The following is a 20,965-nucleotide window of genomic DNA, read 5'->3' on the forward strand; positions in this document are numbered from 1 at the left end:
CAAAGAACAGATCTATTGACTTTATTAAAGTGTGTTCTGTGTGTAAGGCCAGCGAACATGTCCAAGGACTGAAACATAGTCTACTCTAGAGGAGAGCGTCACCATTCGCATCCAGCGGTATGTCAGCAGAGCATCTCTGGCTTCAGTTCCACGTGACTTTGGTAAAGGCTTGATGACGGAACAGGCAGTCTTTTTTCCCCTCCTTCTTTTGTGTATTCTCTAATTCCCACCCATGATTTTGGCAGCTTTATCTCTCCACTCCCACAGGCACTTATTGCAGTCACATTTGTGTGCATAGACTTTCATATAATTGCCTGGGGAAAAGAAAAAAAAAAAAAAATCTGTTTGCTCCGAGTCAGATTGATTCAGAGCAGCACCAGAGGAAGTGAACGGAGCATTTACAGCCAGACCATTCATCCATTCATTGACAAAACACCAGATGCAAAGCAGACCTTAAGGATTTTCACATTAAATCTTCAGTTTTTTAGTCCTATTGAAGAATTTTGGTAACCCTCCTGTCATTATGCAGAAAAGTAAAGAATCAATACAACAAATAATCACAGCTTGTGTGTCACAGTGTTTATCAGTGTCATTCTGAGCTGTGGATCAGTTTCTAAGAGTGCAGCAGAAAACAGCTGTCGGATGCATCATCGTCTGATTGTGAGCGAAACCAGAATGAACCTGAACATTTCCAGATGTGGGCTGGTAGAGCTTGTGCCTTGCAGTAAGAAGGTTTTCTCCCACAGTCCAGAAACAGAACTGGGAGGTTAGCTGGTCCTGCATGTTGCCCTGGAATGGACTGGTAACCTGTCCAGGGTCGACCCCACCTCTCACTCTCACTATAGCCAAAAGGTGGATAGATTTCCCAATGTCACCACAATGGGTCAATGTCAAAAACACTTGTATTCCATCCTGATGGTTTATAACCTGGGACATCTACTCCTTTCCTTCTCTACAGCCAGTTTTTATTAATTGTCAAGTTTAGATTTAAATAGCTTCAGCATAAACATTCATCTGAGTTGTAAACCCCGTAGTTCTGATTCAGGACTGTTAGATTTAAAGCTGCAGTATGTAGCTTTGTAGTATGTAGTGCAGTATGTTTAATTACATTTTTTTTTTACCGATTTGTTCAAATATAGTATAATATGAGAGCGATAATCTGTGAAAAGATAGATCTTCATCTCTTCCCTGTGCTACTGTTGCCTTTGCAGAAATGCACCACTCCCAGTTAAAAGCAACCAATCAGAGCCAGGAGGAGGGTCTTAGTGCTGTCAATCAATGCTGTTCAACATGTTAACGGTGGAGAAACAACTTACTATTACAGGAAAACCGTTTATCCACCGTCATTGGAAGTCATGCTAACTAGACTGGGAAGAAGCTGCATCTTAGCACAGAGCAAAGTGGGGAGAGACCTAGCTCTGATTGGTTGTTCCTAGACAGCACTGGGAAAAGGCAGAGGAGTTAAAACAAATTTTCACAGGTTGCCTTATACCATACTGTCACAGCATACTGAGAGCTTCAACAAATATTTAGAAAACAAACAAAAAAACATTTTCTTTTAAAGTTACATACTGCTACTTTAACAAAGCAGTGAGAAAACACAGACTGTGACTGAAGAGACTTTGTTCCTGAAATGTCCAGCGTGTTGCCATGGAGCATGACAACACATTGTCTGAGGACACAGCAGGACAGAGCAATGATTATCAAACCGATGCAAACACATTACCTCAAGACAGCCAGGAGAAAAAGCCCCACCCTCTTTCTCCTCCACCATGTCCACAGGCTGGGACATGGGGACCAGACTGACGGCTGGTTGACGGGACTTTCCAACCGCCACCTGCTGGTTCTAACTGGTGGACTGTAATCAGCCCACGGTGGAAGGCAGCATTACTTTAGTTGTTTTCTGCTTTTTAACAGCGAAGTGACTTCTGCAGGTTAAGCCATCAGTCATGCTAGTACATTTGCACACACAGCACAGAGAAAGTCCCGATCTCCTGATCAAGCAAGTGTCTTTAGTGAAGACATCAGACTGCTGCTGACCTGAAGCAAGGGGTGAACCTGCTGGATGGTCACCAAATCTATGTGGATTCTTGAAACCGGCATCTGTCTCCAGCAGAGAATACCTTTAGTCCCTGAAGTAGTGTGAACGTGTAAGAGGTGAGATGAGAAAACACTGAGAGAGTCTTTGAGGTCATGATGGCTATCTGAAGATCCTGAGCAGGCCTGCTGTGTCCGGTCAGTAACAGAGACGAGCTACGAGTCTTTGAGCATGCTAATCTGAGCAAAGATTTTCAGAGCTGGGCCCAGTTTGATGTTCATGGTTCCCATGAGGTGGTCCTCCTTCAGCAGAAGCAGAGCCTGCCCGTCAATCTCCTGAGAGCGGAACTCCTCTGCAATCTCCAGACAGCCTGCGACCAACAACAATGACAACCTTCATGTCAGGGTACGATGTAGCGCTTTTCATTCACCTGTGTTTGTTCAGCTGTGAAACACAAAGGCTTAGTAGGGCCATTGTAGATAGGGGGGGAAAAAAGTCGATTTGTTAATTTCTGCCAAAAACCTCTGAAATTTTACAATTAATTTCAATCTTTTTCCAAGAAAAAAAGTTGAACATTTTCTACTTTTGAAACTCAGAAATTTCTATTTTTTTTTCTAGAAGATTTCAGAGATTGAACTAAAAGTTGTATTTTTTTTTTCCAAGCTCAGAAATGTCCTTGTTTTGTAGAAAATTCCTGAGATCCCAATATTTCTCAGTTTTTTTGCTGAAATTTACTCCTTTTTTCTATCTACAGTGGCCCATTGGACATGCTGCCATTGGCTTAAGTTGCTAGAGGACAACTTTTCCATCGCCCTGGAACTTTCTTGTTCTACTACTCTACAATTTGCAATATTGTAGAGTGTTATTTTAACTGTTAGCTTTCTGTTTTTCTTTCCATAGAGGATCTTCCTGAAGGAAAGCATGAGCTGAGATAATGCTTTCAGGAGCTAAACATTCTCCCTCTCCTGCTAATGACTTTCTACTTTACAATAACAAAGAAAACTACTTCAAAACCAGTTGATCTGTTTCTTGTTGTGCATTCTGCTCCGTCTTCTCAAACCTCCGGCCGGTTGTGGCAGCTGGCTGCTTGAACTGAGCCCAGTTCTGATTCTGCTGGAGGTTTCTTCCTGTTAAAGGGGAGTTTTTCCTGTCTACTGTAGCTACATGGATCGTTGGTATGAGGGTTTGCTGTAAAGTCAACGACGCAACACAAACAACTTGAGGTTGTGGACATTTATCTTTTATACTGATAAGTTCAAACAGGTGCCATTACTACAGGTGGAGGATAGAGGAGCCTCTTAAAGAAGAAGTTACAGAAATCTTATTTGTTTGTTATTGACCAAATACTTATTCCACCATCATTTGCAAATAAATTCTTAAAAATTCAGACAATGTGATTTTCTACTTATGTTTTCTCATTTTGTCTCTCATAGTTGAGGTCTACCTACAATGTCAATTACAGGCCTCTCTGAGAACTTGCACAATTATATGCTGACTAAATACCCCCCCAACCTCACCCTGTATATTTGAACTTGTATATATAATTCTGACCCTGCGTACAGTCAAGAAAATCTTCAATAAATTCACATTTGTGCACACAAGTTTGAGCTTAATAAAAAATATCACCGAAATCAATTATTGCACAGTAATTCTTCTAACTGGAGCAAAAACTATCATCATGCCCAAGGATCAGCGTGCCGCACCTACCTGGCAGGGAGGATATGAACCCATAGACATCCTGGATGTTCCACTGACCCGGATCGCTGTGGGGGTGCGGCGGGAGGTCGGGGGTCTGCACCGCAGGAACCCGAGGGGCCGTAGACAGGGGGGGTGACGGGACTCGTTTATAGCCGGACAGGTCTGAACACTGACTGGACTCTCCGTGAGCAGGGTGAACAGCGTGACCAGCAGAGGGCGCAATCTGACAGAAACGAGGAAATCAGCTCATTCCAACATTTGAACCATGAATCAAAACCTGAGGTCAGCTTCAGAGAAGACAGTTTGTCCGAAGCTAAACAGACATATTCTTTGCCATACCAGAGCCTGCTGTGAATGCTGAGGCTAGTTAGCAAGGCCAACAGCAGATAGCAGCAGATAAACAGTTGGGTTTTTTTTAGTTTTATTGGCTCTAGTGGCGGATAAACAGTTTTCCTGGAAAGGTGAGTTGTTTCTCCGTCATTAGTACGCTGAGCAGCGTGTACAGACAGACAGACAGCGTTAAGACCCTCCCCCCGTCTCTCATTGGCTGCTTCCCAATCCTGTATTTCTGCAAATAGTAGTAAGACCACAAGTAGGAGGCAGAGGAGCTTCCTTTTTTCATGTCTTATATGAAAGTTTTACAAAAATACGTAAAATACCCCAAAAATCTTAAGCCTCGTTTATTATAAATCCTGAAAATAATGATGTCAGGAGTTCTGTGCTTTGTTTTGCACACCGGTTCCTCTTCGTACTGTCAAAGTTGGATTCATCATGTAAATTATAAAAGAGCAGAAATCTTCCACACAACAATATGTCAAATAAAATGTCTCCAGCTGCCTCACCTTCTTTTTAGAGTCCAAGCTGCCGTTTTTGTAATTCCCATTCAACGTTCGTCTCTTCAGGTTCTCTAGGCTGGTTCTGCGGTTCGGGAAGAGACCCATTCTCTTTGTGCATCCCACATTGTAGCTACAGGAATATTTTAAAATATTGAAAAGAAGTAGTGTAAATGCCACCTTTTCCATTAATTTGGTTATTCGTTAAGAAACTCCACGTCTTGACTTATTTAAAATAGATGGAAAAAGACACAATAACTTCATAATGGGAGATCTTTTTTTTTCCCCTTGATGCTTTGCCACTTTCATAGTTATTCAACACAGTCACTGTGAAGGTCAGCCTAAACATGATTCTGTTGATTAAAATGGTTTTGCCTCTTGAACAAGAAGGAATTTTCCTGTTTGTTATTAAGAGGGAGCTCTTGCTTTATTTGTCTCCAGGTTCTCAGAGCAGCGTCATGTAAAAAAAAAAAGGTCACTCTTGAAATTAAAAGCTACGTAAAGTTGAACTATAAAGGAATCTTCCTAGGGCTATGTTCCAGATTAAATCTATTATTCATACTGGCCTAGTTTTTAATGGTTCGAATGAAAAAAAAAGAAAAGTCGGGCCTAATTTATATCTCCTAGGCTTCTGTCCGCTCAACTAGAGAGCGCTGCTTAAGGACCCAAACAACTTACTATGATTGATGAAACCAAGAATTCTGCTGGATTCATAAAATCCAGAAGGAGACACGTGCGATCTGGAACACCAAGTCTAACTCTGAATGGCTGAACAGCACAAAACACAATGAAGGTTTTGAAGTGGCCAAGTCAAAGCCTAGACAAATCAAATTGGAGAAACTTTGGTGTGACCATTGAGAAGCCCTTCATGCTCATCAACGCTCTAATGCAGAGAAGAGTGGCCAAAAAGCTAACTAAAAGTTGAACTATAAAGCGTAGGATGGCTTTCTTTCCCTTTATGAATGAAATCAGTATTTAAAAGCCACTTCTTATACATATTTAGGTCAGGGGTCAAGTCCAGCCCTGGAGAGCAACTGTAGATGCAGTTCTTCTCCAACCCGCCTGATTTAAATGAACGGCTCATTATGTATGCAGAGCTGCTGCATACTGCAGATGAGGGACTTCAGTTCTTTGACTACCTGAATGAGCGTGGGAGCAGGAATGCGTCTAAAAGTTGCAGGATTAGACTGGAGTACACATGATCTAGGTGATCTGAGTTTTGATTGATGATCGAAAGCTTAAGTGAGAAAAAAAGCAAAAAGGAAAGACATTTGTAAGGGGATAAATTAGGGCGTGAAAATAAAATCTCTGATTTTTTCACACCATATCCAATTTCTCATGTTAATTTTTTCATAGCTTTACTTTCTGAAAGGAAACAAGAAATTAGAAATGACAGAAAATAGCTTTAAAAAGTAGCTTTCATTGCAGTCACCTTTTATGTGAGTTGTTAAATGGAGTCTTAGGGCCAGGCTACAAAATATTTTCGTTTAATTACAAGAATATTATCCAGACCGTTATCCAGATCTGATGTAACCTGTTTAGTTCTTGTGGTTCTTTCTTCAAAAATAGACACGTTTGCTTTCTTAATCATTTCAATGTTCTGAAAATAATTTGATGCTGATGTGCTGAAAGATTATTTCCTTACCTGTAAAATGTTCATGTTGCGGAGTTCTCATAAAATTACTAGTACATTCTCCTAATAGTAAGCCTTTATTCTAATAATATCACTTTTTCTCACATTATTTCAACGTTATTACCATAGAACTTTTTTTCTAGTAATAGTATGACTAGTAGGGTCCAAATATTCCATCATCCAAATAAGGTCCAACTGTTGTATGTTTATGACTCAATGTTTGCCAGAACTCCCCAATAAAATTGAGATTTTATTTGGATAATTGTGGATAGATCCGAATCAGAGCAAAAAAAAAAACAAAAAACAACAACCTCAGAATGAAAAATAAATCGGACTCACCGTTTAGCACACACTGTGGAGCAGAACCTCTTGGATCTTTTGAAGATGTAGGCAAAGTCCACCTTACCGCAAAGTTCACAGGTCAACATGGGCTCCTGCTGGGCCTTTTGCTCTGAGAGGACACGCAAAACACAAAGTCACTGTCGGATGACTCCCCAGTTTTCCTTCTGTAGAACTGAAAGACTCTTCTTGAGAGGAGGAAAAACAAGGAGAAAGGCAAGGAAACACTTTTCAACAACTCTATTCCAATTCACTGTGTTACTTACATTGTGCAGCACTACAGGAGAACAAAACTGCAGTTCAAGGATGAAGAACTCACAGTTCTCGGTACATCTCCCTGATGTACATTTTTCTTAGAATAAGGATTTGTTAGCTAGCTATGTATGTATGTATGTATGTATGTATGTATGTATGTATGTATGTATGTATGTATGTATGTATGTATGTATGTATGTATGGATGGATGGATGGATGGATGGATGGATGGATGGATGGATGGATGGATGGATGGAAAATGAACTTTACTATTGATCTAAAAACAAAAACAAGGAAAAATGTTTACCCTTGGAAGATAGGCCATCCATCTTTGAATCTGCTGCCCGTCTCCGGAGGCTCTCTATAGAAAAAGATGGACGCTCCACCTACAGAAAAGAAATGTATTGATTCAGCTGATTGATAAAAATGCCACGTATAGTGAACTGCTGGTATGAGCTCAGCTTAAGATGGTGCTAATAGCATTAGATTGTTGAAACAAAAAGAGCTTTGCATAGCTAAAGAAGATTAATGCATTCTGAGGCATCAAAACAAAAAAAAATTCCCTGAAGGATTACCACCAATGGCATTTGGAAATAAAGACTTGCCCCTAATCAAGCCAGCCTGCATTACTGCAAGTCAGAAATGACTTTAGGTGTGAAGCTGTATGTCAGAAGAGGTTCCCAAATCTCTGTTACTGCTGACATTCCCCAACAGACCAATGCATGACCAGGTACTCACAGGGAAAGGCTCGGCACCTTCCTGGATAACGAAGCCTTCGATCAGGTGCGTCAGGATGTGGGACTTGTCTATGGCCTGCTGAGCTGTTTTGCTGTCTCCATTGTGCTGGCTGCTGTCAGTGTTCCCATTCCCAGAGGTCATGACTGGAGCACAGGCCGCCCCAAACCTGCCAACACAACAGCAACGTACAACTGCCTGAATCTGAAAGAGTGTTCAAATATAGAAATACAGCACCGTCTCCGGAGTGTGTCAGTGTGTCCGGTAGCTGATGAACCAGGATCAGTCCTTTTTAAATGTTGCCCTTCAGACACACCTGAGCATCTTCAGATAATAAGCAAGAAGCAACATTGAGAAAGGTCCAGCTTAAAACCAGAAATCAGCTGGGAGGACTGGAAGGGAAGTTACATGAAACATCTCCACCACCATATCTACAGAGGCACAGGTTCCAAAAGCAGACAGATGTGTCTAGGTATTGGTATCTAGATACAGTAAAAGGTTTCTCCTTCTTCTTCTCTTTCAGTTTTTCTCTTCGGAGGTCACCACAGCCAATCATATGTCTTTATTTAGTCCTGTCTTCTGCATCCTTTACCTTCACTCAGACTGTCTCTCCCTGAACGTGTCCAAACCGGACCTGAGTGAAGAGTAAGAGGAATCATCTTTTCTCTGTTTTCCAGTTCATAACTCCACCTCCATCTTTTCCTCTACCTGTTCCCCGCTTTAACTCCAAATCAAAATGTTATCTGCAAACATCATAATCCACAGAGTCTTGCACCTTGTCAAACTAGATTTAGTTTTCTCTAAATCTAGAAATTCACAATTCTATACTTCTTAATAACCGACACCCCAACACCTTCCCTCCATTTCTCAGACATCTTCTCAGTCTTCAAGATTTTGTTGAAACAACCAAATCATAAACTCCAGGAGTATGTCATCAGGACCCAATGCCCTTCCCCTCCTTCTAAGTAGAAAACTGAGGCAGTCATGGTGTGGAAATTAAAGGAGCACCCAGCACTCTTATTAAGGTACCGCAATTTTCAATCCTAATGCTAACAAGCATGTGTGTTCAGCAGATAACAGTAGGCTGTACCCAAGCAGCTAATGCCAGTTTGTCATACTTGTTACAGAAAATATAAAATATGAAAAAAATTTCATATTTTGCTCAATAAGCATTTAAAACCTATGTAAAATTCAGCAAGGTCTTAATCTGTTGTTTTTTTTTTACCTCAGTATATTATTTTCATAGAAGTAGGAATAGTTCACAGTGACAATAGTCTATTTTTTAAATAAAGGTAAGCAGGTAATATTCTACATCATTACTGTAAATTTGAGATTAGATAGATAGATAGACATTTATCAACCTTGAAATATCTGACAATCCATACTTCTTTACTTATATCAACGTCAATATTATTTCAAAGAACACAAAGTTACTCTCATAGCTGACAGCAAATTTTATTTTAAATATAAATTTTTTATTTATGAGATAAACAGATTCATCAAAAAGTAATCATCCATGCCTTACCAACTGTATTCTGCTTTTAAGCAGCCATATTGTCTCAGCACTTTCTTGATCAGTTCACTTTTGCTTATTTACAAAGCGACAAATTCACAGGAAATCTCTTCATAAAAACAAACAGAACCAATTAATTTACAGAAATGTCAAATTTAATACAACACAAGCATGCAAACAGATTCAAATCCCTCAACATACATTCAAGCCTGTATACAGGCCAGAACATACATCCCACTTCTAACATAATGTAGCCAAATTCAGTTTAAATGCCATTTGGTAAAGATGGATTTAATCTCAGCAGATTAAATCCAGACACTAACTCTGCAGCAATACCTAAACTGAGCACTCATTTGGCGACTATGGAAGGAACAACAACTCCACTTAACATGAATAAAACCTCCAGCAAAACCAGAACCAGGATCGGTCTGAACGGTCATCTGCCTTTACAGAATAACACTTCTCAAGGTTTTCTGAAGACCTGTCAGTTTGTCTGACCCACTTTTAATCAGTCCACAAGATCCTTCAGACAAAACATAGTAATAATGAACTCAAGGATTGAAACATTTGACACTACACTATTCAAGCAGCTTTAACTCCACTTTCCATCTACTTTGAAAAAGAGAAACGCGCTCCATTACTACGAAACAGCAGGCTGTGGTGACCAGCGGCTGCTGTTTGGCATTCAACAATAAGGAAGCCTTAAAATTGAATAAATAAAAGCGTATATTATCAGGGAACATTTCCTCTCCTGGGTAAGTTTAGGTTCCCCTTGGTGAGAGCAGTTTGTTTACAGCCATGCTCGAGCTCCACCGAGCGCGTCGGAAGTTTCTTACTCTAAATCGCACAAAGTAAATCTAAACTGACGTGAGGGCGACATTAATCCAGTTAGTTGGGAGCTGAAGTCAGTGTTAGGCAACAAACATGTAGCCTTCCTATCGTGTGTTGGTTAAAACTACACCAGGCTAAAGTCATTTCAGCAGCACGCGCCTGTAGGACCGAAGCTAACAGTTGGCTTACTTTAACCGTCCGAAACCGGTTCGGAATCAGTTTCGGGCGCCCTGCACCGTAACAATGGTCCGGGGAAGAAAAGCTCTTTGTTCAGCGGCTCCAAGCTGAACAACTGCTCCGCTCCCGCCGCTGGGAGGAACACCAGAACACCGGCCAGCCAGCTGGAACCCTCGCCGGTAAATGTTCACCGCATAAAGCGAGCCGAGCCGCCTCGTTACGCCGGTAACCGGGATGTTACCGACTGCCTCATCGTTTCACCGCGGTCCCCACGCTGTACTTTCAAACGGCGTTATCAACATCCATTACAACTCATCTCTCCAAACGGATCAAGTCGGAATGTGAACGCGCATAGTTTCCGCCAACAAACGTCAAAATAAAAGCACGCTCCGTTGCTTTGGCCGGCGGTCAGGCTGCTGTCCACCCTTACTCTGAAGAGACTGCCCGCATGGCGTCTTTGGACGCAGGTGAGCTTCTCGGAAAGGCGCTAAAATCACTTCAAGCTGGGATCGAAAGCGCGTTTATTTTGATATTCCCCATCATGTTCACCAACAGCTTGCCTGAAGAACTGATCTCCCACTGACTAGTGAGCGCTGCTACAGCCAACTGGGATTACATCAGTAATATGTGGAGCTCCGGAGATGCATTTTATTATTTTCTTTTTTGTTTTGTTGTTTTTTGTGTGTGTTTGTTTGATTTAAAGACAACATTTTTTATAAAGAGACGTTGCAGGTTCGAACCCCGGTCCCTCCTTCTCTGGTGGCTGCCTCAGGAGGAGCATCCAGGGTCAAACATCTGGCCAAGTCAGTGTACAGGCTATGAAGCTTCAAGCAGAGCGATATTAGCAGCAACATAAGGAGTTAGATGATAAAAACATAACAGGAAACAAACAAAAAGCATTAAATGGATGTGGCAAAAATAATTTGCAGTACTTATGTAACGCCCACTAATAATCATGTATTAATCTACTAGTCATTCCAGTTATTATGAGTCAAAGATAACTCTAACTCAGGGTCTCAGCAGTTTTCTAGAAGTTTTTTTTCCAGATTAAGGAGCATAAAAACTAAATCCTGCTTGTCCATGTTTGGTTCTGGTGAAGCAGAGTAGACTGGAACCACAAGACCTGAGTTCTCTGGAAAGATCTTTAATGCATTTTGATGCTAACCCATTCAGTGATTTGTCAACTAACCGAAGAATTTTAAAGTCTGTTCTCTGAGCTGCAGAGAGCCAGTGGAAGGTCTCTAGAACTGGGGTGATCCGCTCTATTGTATCAGACAGCTGCGCCTTGTCTGGTCCACTGTTTGTCACAGGTATTTGGGTCCTTCATCTCACCAATTTATGAGATGAAGGACTCGATGTGGTCTCGTTATGCTAGTTGATACAACAGTTAAGTTATTTTCATCCAACAAAAACAAGCAGAAGCAAAACCTCAGCCCACCAAGCACAAAAACCCACAGGACATAAAAAAAACAGAGCAGCTCTAGAAAACACGCACAAACTGATTCTTTGACAGGGCTGCACAGTGAAGCAGGTGCATGGTCGCCCTGTTGTCTTGGGTGCGTCATGGATTCAAATCCCTGATTGGAGTCTTTCTCCATCTAGGTTCCACGTTCTCCTGCATGCATGCATTCTCCCGGGTACTGCGGCTTGATCCCACAATCCAAAAACCATGACCGTTAGGTCCATTAGTTCCTGAATTGTCCTAAGGTGTGAGTGTGTGTGTGCATGACGTCCTGTGTGTCTCTGTGTTACCCTGGGCAACCTGTCCAGGATGTACGCCGCATCTTGCTCAATGACCGCTGGTACAGACAGTGGACGGATGAATGGATTGTTTGACAAAGTCAGACACACAAAATCTGTCCCTTGGTTCAACTTCAGACTTTCCGCTTGAGAAAGTAGAGGGATTTCTTGCAGCTGAAGCCAAACTCTGTTAAGAATAACAAATCCATTCGAGATATGATGTCTGAAAGCTACTGGACATTTGCAACCAGGAGCAGCAGCCTTCTACCTCAGGTGTGTGGCAGGCCTGGTTAGAAGCACTGGTTTTACTATTTCAAATCGGAGCCTGGCCACAGAAATACACCCCCAATTAGGGAATCAATTGTTTTTGTACATTGCTATAAATAAGCATTTCTTTTAGACAATTCTGAAAAGTAATCTAATTCATTTTTAGATTATTTTGTGACCAACGTGACTCAAAGATCTAATCAGTGAATACTGTAACATTTTATATCTCTTATTAATGATAGTAATACAAATTTGTTTATTATTTTTTATTATTTATCAACTTTTAACTATTCTGAAAGCATCAAGACGGAGGTGCTTTCCCATCAAATTGTGGTAAATTAGTATGTTTGTTTTTACGTATGAAGACCCAGCTCCTTTTGGTGATGTTGAAGTGCAGGAGTCCAATTCATGGGCTTTTAATTACTGTCCATTTTATTTGTTTAATACACTGAGCAAATCGTTAAAAAAAAGAGACCTGCATGAAAAAAACTCACCACTTTTTCCAATTAGTTTAGTTTAATTAATTTATTTTTATATGTAACTCAACATTTGAAATGTAACTTTTTTTATAAGACTTGTGTCAGTGTATAAAAACTGATTAAATTAAAGTAACGAAAATAGGCCTATTCTACTACTACTACTATTAACGGTAGTAATAATAATAATAATAATAATACTAATAATAATAATAATAATAATACATAAATAAACAAAATAACTAAACTAATCATTTCATTTCAGAGAACGTACATCGATGGATATGTTGCTCTACTGACGGTGAAAGTTGTGATTAAATAAGAAATAATAACCGCGGTTACAAACATCATGTGTGATGTTCAGTGTGTTTTCGTTGTGCCGTTGAATGATGACCTGCTGTTGTAGTGACCAGATCGCGGTGGGCTGCGTGTTCCTGCCGCATGTTGGACCTGAGCCGCAGGCTGACAGCGAGACGCTCTCCGGTCGTAAACTCGCCGGAGGAAGCGGATCTGCCTGGAGGATCAGCTGGAGGGAACCGCCTCATGTCGTCAACGCTGGGCCTGATGAAAAAGCAGCGTTTGGCCCCCGGGACTCTGTCCTCCGCGTCTCTGAAGAGAAGGCTGCTGAGGAAAAGGAGGAGAGTGGCCCCGGAGGCGCAGGGCTCCGCGGACAGCGATTGCGAGCCGTGCAGGTCAGACCCCGGCTGTTCACGCTGCTGGAAGTTGTCTATTTACAAAGTTAAGCCAGAAGTACGCACTTACTGAGCTCTGGTGTCTTAGTTATATATAAATAAATAGAATCGAGTGATGTTAAACGCGCCTCTTCTTCGTTTTCATTAATCATCAGCAGTTCTTCAGTCTTTGACACATTTTATTTGACACCATGTGATCATTCTGAGGAGGAGCAGGTTTTTTGTTGTTTTTGTAATGCCTTAGTTACTCTGGATCAGCAGTAAATTGGTTATGGCAACTTTTTATAAAACACATACATTTGTTTCCTTTCTATGAGTTGCATTTAAAAACAAAAACTGTTTTGCTGACAAAATAACTTCTCGAAGGACGAAGATCACCAAAGCTATACGTTTCTGAAAGGAAGGTGAACTACGGGTCATACAAAATCAATATAATTGTAATAGCACCAATTTATAGCAAACAAGAAAATACCACATTCAGCATCAAGGGGGCAGTGTTGTTCAATCAGCCTTCTCACTTAAAACAACAGAAAGCAAAAAAGGCCAGCAGTATTGGAAGTTAAAATTAAAGTCAAGGCTAGAATTTAAAACCATTTTGCATAGAACAAAAATAATAAGAAAAATAAACAGGTACTCCAGAGTTAATGTGATCATTTGGCATTGATGCTGCATCAAAGAAAATATAATTTAAAAAAATTGCAATTTGTTTACTATACACCGTGTTCCAAATTATTATGCAAATTGGATTAAAGTGTCATAAAGATAACATTTTTTGTTGTGCTATTAAATTTCTAGATGGTATTGTGTGTCAGGGCTCTTTAAATCACTATAATTAATTTCAGAGAGCTGGTTGATTAGTTTGTCTCATGAGCTCAATGAAAGGAAATCTACTTAAGAAGGATGTTCCACATTATTAAGCAGGCCACAGGTTTCAAGCAATATGGGAAAGAGAAAGGATCTCTGCTGACGAAAATCATCAGATAGTGTAGTGCTGTATGACAAGGTATGAAAACATTAGATATTTAACTAAAACTGAAGTGTTATCGTACTGTGAAGAGATTTGTGGCTGATTCAGAACAAAGATGGTTTGTACAGATAAAGAAAAAATGAGGAAGGTTTCTGTTAGACAAATTCATCGGATTAAGAGAGCAGCTGTTAAAATGCCCTTACAAAGCAGCAAACAGTTATTTGAAGCTGCTGGTGCCTCTGGAACCTCAAGGTGGAGGATCCTCCAGAGGCTTGCAGTGCATGAAGCTACTATTGGGCCCCTAACCAGAGCTCACAAGCAGAAACAGTGGCAGTGGGTCCAGCCGTACATGAAGATTAATTTTCAAACAGACTTGTTCACTGATGACTGCTGTGCAACCCTGGATGGTCCAGATGGACGCAGTAGTGGATTGGTGGTGGACGGCCACCACATCCCAACACAGCTGAGATGTCAGCAAGGAGGTGGTGGAGTCATTTATTGGGCCGAAGTCATGAGGAGAGAATCATTGATCGGCCCCTTCAGAGTCCTGAAGATGTGAAAATGACCTCAGCAAAGTATCTGGACTTTCTGACTGATCACTTTCTTTCATGGTTCAAAAAGAAGAGCCGTATCTTCTGTAGCAAAATCATCTTTATGCATGACAATGAATGCTGCAAGGAATACCACTGTGTCATTGGCTGCTATGGGCATGAAAGGAGAGAAACTCATGGTGTGGTCACCATCCACCTCTGACCTCTGACCTCAACCCTATTGAGAACCTTTGGAGTTTCCTCAAGCAGAAGATCTGAATGCAGTTCATATCAAACCAGCAGCTCTGGGAAGATATTCTGACATCCTGCAAAGAAATTCAAGCAGAAACTTTCCACAAACTCACAAGTTCAATGGATGCAAGAATTGTGCAGGTGATGTAAATGTAGGGGTTCTAGGTTAACATGTAACTCGGTCTGTTAAGATGTTTTTGATTGAAATACCTTTTGATTTTAGTACATGTGACCACTTTATGCTGCACATTCAAAGAATGACCATTTGCAGTTCTTCATAATCCATAAAATGTTTAGAAAATCTTCTGTGCATAATAATTTGGAACAGTGCATTTTGAGTTTTCTATTTAAAAAGAAAAATACTGTTCTCATGGGGAGCTTTGTTCAGTAAAATTTGATTTACACTGTAATAGTTAATGACTTGAAAATTATACTGACCATCATTTGCATTGACCATTTAAGAAAATCTGAGAAAATATCACTTGCATAATAATTTGGGACACGGTGTGTGTCATTTATGATCTGAGCAAAGGAGGGCTGATGTAGGTTAAAAGAATAGGGTATTGTAGCAATATTACTATTAATCTTTTTATATTTTCCTTTTTCAATGTTAAATGCTAGTTGGTAATGTACAAATTTATGATTGCAACTACATATCATAATATGTAGTTACATATACATATTAACTACAACATGTACAAAAAAGTACAAGTTTTTTGTACTTCTCTTAGTCCAGTTTAGTCTCATTAAGTCTCATATAGTCTCTTAGTCTCATCTCCCCTCAGACCACAGAGGGGAGATGAGAACCAAGCAAAACTGCACAGGCCAGGCTGTCCTCCAACACACCTGAATAAAAACAAAGACTTGTTACCAAACCTTTGTGACATGCTCAGGAGGTTTTAGATCTGAAGCATATTGGATCAGAAAATATAACCGGTTGTTTTTCTGCGTTTCAGATGTTCTGACTCTGGCAGCAGTCGCTCTGTTCGGCGGATTCTGACGGCCTGTGTCTTCTCCTTCCTGGCTCTACTTGGCTCTGTATCTCCAGACCTCAGCTCCAACTTCGACCTGCTCGATGCAACGGAGGCCGCGTATAGCGAACTGACTTCATGCAGGACCACAGCTCTGATGCAGCTCGTCAGTGAGCTTCAGAAGATGAGGCTTTTATTAGCCAAAGACATAAGCAATGAGACACTGGGGTCCGGTTCCCCAGCACTGGATCACCTCTGTGGTAAAATGGTGAACTACAGTAATAATCATAGACTTCACTGCAGTGCGGAGATGTCTGGATTTTGCCTTCAGATGAGGAGAAACATGCAGGCATTTCTACGTCCATCCTTGGATCCCAGGGATGGATCAGTTTTCACTCAACTCATAGAGAGACTGTTGACCATCTGGGGCTCAGTTGAAGTTGCTTATGCTAAAGCTAAACAAAACCCTAACTGGGCAGATGTTCTTTCTGCCAGACTATTGGTGATCTTCACAGAACTAAACTACCAACTGATGCTCCACCACAACACCTTGACTCCTGCTGACTTCCAGCGCAGGTGGACCAACACTCTGTATCACCTGAGCTTATGCAGACTGATGACGGAGCGGCTGAATGACTGCTGGTCAGAGAACGTAGACCTCAAAGTAAACCTGAGTCTGGAAGCACAGCCGGTGCATATTCTGGACCCAAGTCCGTGGCAGATCTCTGGAGCAGGAAACAAGCTTCTTTCGGGGTCACACACTGGAATCCAGGCTCTCATAAAAACCCAGCAGTGCTTCTTTGATCGCTCGTCGCTGGCTCTCCGGCTGGCATCTCGAGCTGTGTCTTCCAGCCTCAGCATAAGGATCTGCCTGCTGGCTGTGGCGTGCCTCATTTATCCTCTGGTGATGTTTTCTTTCAAGGAGATGACAGAGTGGATCCAGGACTATGCTCACAGCTTAAGGGAGAAAACCGAGGACCTGAAACGCCAGAGGAAGCTGGCTGAAGATCTGCTGCACCAAATGCTGCCAAAGTCAGTCGCCAAGCAGCTCAGGAAGCGCAAGCAGGTTGAAGCCGAGAGCTATGAAAGGGTAAGGGAAACAGCAAGTTATCAGAATAATAAAAATGTATGAAAACATTCCTTGAAAATGCCTTTGAAAGTCCTTTTTAAGAAGGCACACTTCTAAGTTTCAGACTTTCCTATAAACTACAGTTGTGTTTTTGACCGTGGGAAGAAGCCAGAGCACTTGGACAGAACTCTGCATGGAGAGGGAGAACGTGGGAACTCCATGCAGAAAGACCCCAGGTTAGGATTCAAACCCAGGACCTTCCTCCTGCAAGGCAGCAGATGCTACCAACTGCTTCACTGTGTAGCCCCACCATTATCTCATCTCCCAGAAATAGAAATAATATATTGTTTAAATAGCTGTTTATAAAACTAAACCAGTCATCACTTTTCAAAAGTGGTGGAAAAAGTTGGAGATACTATGTGATACTAAAAGTACTTCTGTTGTCCTACACCGTTCACATGGAGCTGCAGACTTCATTAAGAACAGATCTACATCTGCTCTCCTCCTCTGTCACTCTTTGGCCAAAGCTGCTACGAGGAGGTTACATCTGCAAGATGTGCAAACACCCTGACTGAACGTGTGTGTTTGTTGCCTTTGTTGCTATTGTTGGTGTAATTACCTGTAATTGCCCCGTTGCATATTCATGTGGAGATAAAACACGTTGTACAGGTGAAATTGGGTCTGGCTTATTGAAGAGGTCTGAAGCAGCTGGACCAAAAAGCCTTACGGCGGCGAGGTGGGGGTCTGGGCAGCTTAAAATGATCAGGAGGGTTTTCCGTGTAGAACTCACTGAAAAGACAAAATGCTGCTCTGATATGGAAATGTAGTTGCAGACTCTCAAACAGCCCACGTTACTTTTAGCAGATATGGAGGAAACTTTGATGCTGATTCCACAGATTTAGTTCATTCTCCTGTCCACTCGTTCAATGCAGAGAATGTCATTTTCTACTGATAGAGGCGGTGCGGAATATATTCTGATGAGTTGTAGCAAATGTTCTCACCAAAATTTCTCTAAATAAAATCTCACTTCGGCTCAAACCCTGAACATCAATAATAAAAGGAAACGCATAAATCAATATTATCTATTATATTTCTGTTACCTCGCCCTTTGAGGCTGACACAATAGGAGAAGACAAGCCGATATGTTGTGACGGAGCAAACGTTTTCTCTCTTGTTTTCCAGGTCACCATATTTTTCTCAGATATTGTGGGCTTCACATCTATCTCAGCATCTTGCACCCCTCTGCAGGTGGTGGAGATGCTCAACAACCTGTACATGTGCTTTGACACTCGCATTGATTCCTATGATGTCTACAAGGTAACAAACCCACCCCAACAGAGCACATTTCTGTAAGTCTGAAGCTTTCCGTCAAGACATCCATACCGTCTTCCACTCTTTAAAAAAAGAGCTCTTGATCAATAGCACTCCAGTCTGCCTGGAGGTGTTTTAAAGTTTTCTTTGGACTTTGGCTAATTTTTCTTGGGTTAAATCCCTGTCTGCACAGTTGTGTTGTTTAATTCATCTTACTTTAGTGAAGTAAAATGGAAAAAGTTGTCCAAAGTTGGACTTAGTCCCTGTGCATGTCAGACTCCACCAGCATTGTCCCTGGTTTCACATTCAGTTTTCTTGCTTTGGTCTTCATAGACAGGATCTCAGGGATGTGAGGATTTGATTTTTCTGTCTGTTAATTTAAGTTTCTGTGTTTTGTTGAGTCTCCTGTTGTCCCACCTACCCTTGATTGCTCCCAGCTGTGTCTCGTGTTCCCTGATCACCCTCTGTGTATTTAAATCCACCTACTGTATGTCTCTTGTTTCCTTGTCGGGTCCTCGTCTAGTCTGTCGCTAGTTGTGTTACCTGTCAGTTGCTACCAGTGTGAGAGTCTTTGCCGTTGCTTTGACCTGTGCTGCCTGGATTATTGTGTGTATTTCTTCATTAAATCATCATCTACTCTTCGTACCTGGGTCCACCGCATCTACCTCACCACCTCACCACGACACACCATGACAAGTGAGAGGAGGATGTCTGGGTTGGCAATCTACAGGGTCTCGTCTTTACTTCTAGCCGATGATGTGGTTATGTTGGCTTCTTCAGGTTACGACCATCATTGCACACTGGAGCAGATCATCACTGAATGTAGAGTGGATGGACTTAGTCTTAGAGATATTGCAAGGAGTTTGATCACCTGGGGGAGCATGGAGTGGAGCTTCAACTCTTCTACATCAAAAGGAGTTAGCTGAGGTTTCTTGGTGATGTTGCAACAGGGGGAGACCAACAATTTACTAGATTGTTCTTCCCATAGAATGCCTGGTACTAACCAGGATGAGCTGGGAAGCTGTGCTTGGAGAAGAGATGTCTAATGTCTTCTAGGAGCTGTTATGTACAGATGGCAGACTACAGAAACTGCATTGCAATCATTTCCTGTTTTGTCTTTAATTAAGAAACTTTTTCCCCATGTCATTTGAACGAATTTAATGGAATGCTCTAACAAGGTGGAGACAATCGGAGATGCCTACATGGTGGTGAGCGGTCTACCTGAGAGAAACGGTGACAAACACGCAGATGAGATTGCCAAGATGGCGCTGGACCTGTTGGCGGCGGTCAGGCAGGTGTCCATCCCTCACATGCCCAACGAGAGGCTGCAGCTCCGAGCTGGCATTCACACAGGTCAGAGGAGCTCCACATGAGACTGCAAGGTCCAACACATCATTCTGGCTTTGTTAGAGTATCAGCCAATTACATTTCAACAATGTGGCGGTTCAGAGTGCTTTACATCATGAAAACATAAAAACATCATAAACACAATTGTGAAACCAGTAACAGACATTGCATTTTGCCAAGTGCCATCATTATAATCATCAATACAAATCAAATATTTTGGTCCATATTCCAGTTATTATGGTTCAAAAGCCCTAACCGCGGGGGGTGGGGGGGGTTAAGCCTTGCATTTTAAGGAACTCAGTGTTACAGCTGTTTTGCAGTTTTCTGGTAGTTTGTTCCAGACTTGAGATAAACAGAAGCTGCATGTGGATGTTTGGTTCTGGCTCTGGGGAATAAAACCAGTAGTTTTATTTGTAGAGTTTTAGACTGAGATAATTCCAGTTGGTTTTCTAGAGCTCGGTTTTGTTTTTCATGAACTGTACGTGTTTCTATTATTTCCAGCGCCTTGAAAAAAACACGACACTGAGGCTTATTTGGGACAACAACGTGCTGTAATGTGTTCTATGTTCAGACCAGCAGCTCCATCTCTCTGAGGTTCAACCTGTACCGTATTCAGATGTGTTTGCAATCAAGACAGCATAACTAGATTAATTCACAGAGAAGCAAAAAGATAGCTCACTAAAAATAGAGCTGATCTGGGAGTATGATCATTTTATTGTCTGGCATTTTATTTTCTTCATTTAAATAAATGATTCAAAATCTCAATTAAAAGTTGTTGGGGTTTTTTAGTGTTTTTAAGCTATTTAGATATTTTCTGCTTTCAGCCTTCATTTCTAATCTTAACCTAATCTTGACACCTTTTCTTATTTTGTAGTGCACTGACTGACAAAATGTAAATTTGGGGAGCTTATAAAATGTTTTCATTTCCAGTTTATTTAAATCCAAATTACAACAATAATACAATAATTATTGTTACATGTGTTGTTTTTTGATCTGTGTGGCGTGTCTACGTGGTTGTATGTCTTTCATATGGATTTGTAATATTTAGAAGTAAGTTTTGCTGTACACACGAGCTGCACAGCAGCACAGCTCTGTTACCTTGCTGCAAAAAGGCCGTGGGTCTGAATCCTGGCCTGGAGTTTGCATGCCCTCCCTGTGCCTGTGTGGATTCTCTATGGGTACTCCGGTTTCCTCCCACAGTCCAAAAACATGACTGTTAGGTAAATTTGTCTCTCTATATTGTCTTTAGGTGTGACTGCGATAAAATATGTGTGTACATTTGTTTGTAATA

The 20,965-nt window shown here is 41.3% G+C and overlaps 2 protein-coding genes across 7 annotated transcripts in view; one reads left to right on the plus strand and one right to left on the minus strand.

The window, feature by feature from the left end:
• Positions 1-10,579, minus strand: phc2a (polyhomeotic homolog 2a (Drosophila)). 3 transcript variants are annotated; one of them, XM_028013727.1, is made up of 7 exons: positions 10,483-10,579; positions 7,535-7,700; positions 7,104-7,182; positions 6,542-6,653; positions 4,579-4,702; positions 3,746-3,959; positions 1-2,408 (listed from the first exon to the last, which is right to left on the minus strand). In XM_028013727.1, the coding sequence occupies exons 1-7, from the start codon at positions 10,500-10,502 to the stop codon at positions 2,254-2,256; spliced, it is 870 nt and encodes a 289-aa protein (XP_027869528.1). In that variant the 5' UTR covers positions 10,503-10,579; the 3' UTR covers positions 1-2,253. The 3 variants fall into 3 exon arrangements, with proteins under 3 accessions (XP_027869528.1, XP_027869534.1, XP_027869543.1); XM_028013733.1 differs by lacking the exon at positions 10,483-10,579 and adding an exon at positions 10,244-10,448; XM_028013742.1 differs by lacking the exon at positions 10,483-10,579 and adding an exon at positions 10,065-10,446.
• LOC114141909 (uncharacterized) overlaps positions 10,094-20,965 on the plus strand; it is a 19,171-nt gene continuing 8,299 nt past the window's right edge. For 2 of the 4 annotated variants that reach the window (XM_028012814.1, XM_028012832.1), the window contains exons 1-5: positions 10,094-10,231; positions 12,942-13,227; positions 15,933-17,037; positions 18,199-18,333; positions 19,506-19,680. In XM_028012814.1, coding sequence (XP_027868615.1) covers positions 12,977-13,227; positions 15,933-17,037; positions 18,199-18,333; positions 19,506-19,680 — 1,666 coding nt within the window. In that variant the 5' untranslated portion in view covers positions 10,094-10,231; positions 12,942-12,976. The remainder of the gene's footprint in view (positions 10,232-12,941; positions 13,228-15,932; positions 17,038-18,198; positions 18,334-19,505; positions 19,681-20,965) is intronic. The other 2 variants (XM_028012823.1, XM_028012841.1) reach the window with 2 other exon arrangements.

This window comes from Xiphophorus couchianus, chromosome 1, assembly GCF_001444195.1.
Source record: "Xiphophorus couchianus chromosome 1, X_couchianus-1.0, whole genome shotgun sequence".
NCBI classification, from domain to species: domain Eukaryota; kingdom Metazoa; phylum Chordata; class Actinopteri; order Cyprinodontiformes; family Poeciliidae; genus Xiphophorus; species Xiphophorus couchianus.

Bases quoted from the DNA above. Each gene is read 5' to 3' on its own strand.
- phc2a (XM_028013727.1), bottom strand. From the start codon at position 10,502: ATGCGGGCAGTCTCTTCAGA. The intron at 7,701-10,482 runs GTAAGGGTGGAC...TTGTGTTGGCAG, and splicing joins ATGCGGGCAGTCTCTTCAGA to GTTTGGGGCGGCCTGTGCTC. The intron at 3,960-4,578 runs GTGAGGCAGCTG...CGTTTCTGTCAG, and splicing joins GCTTGGACTCTAAAAAGAAG to ATTGCGCCCTCTGCTGGTCA.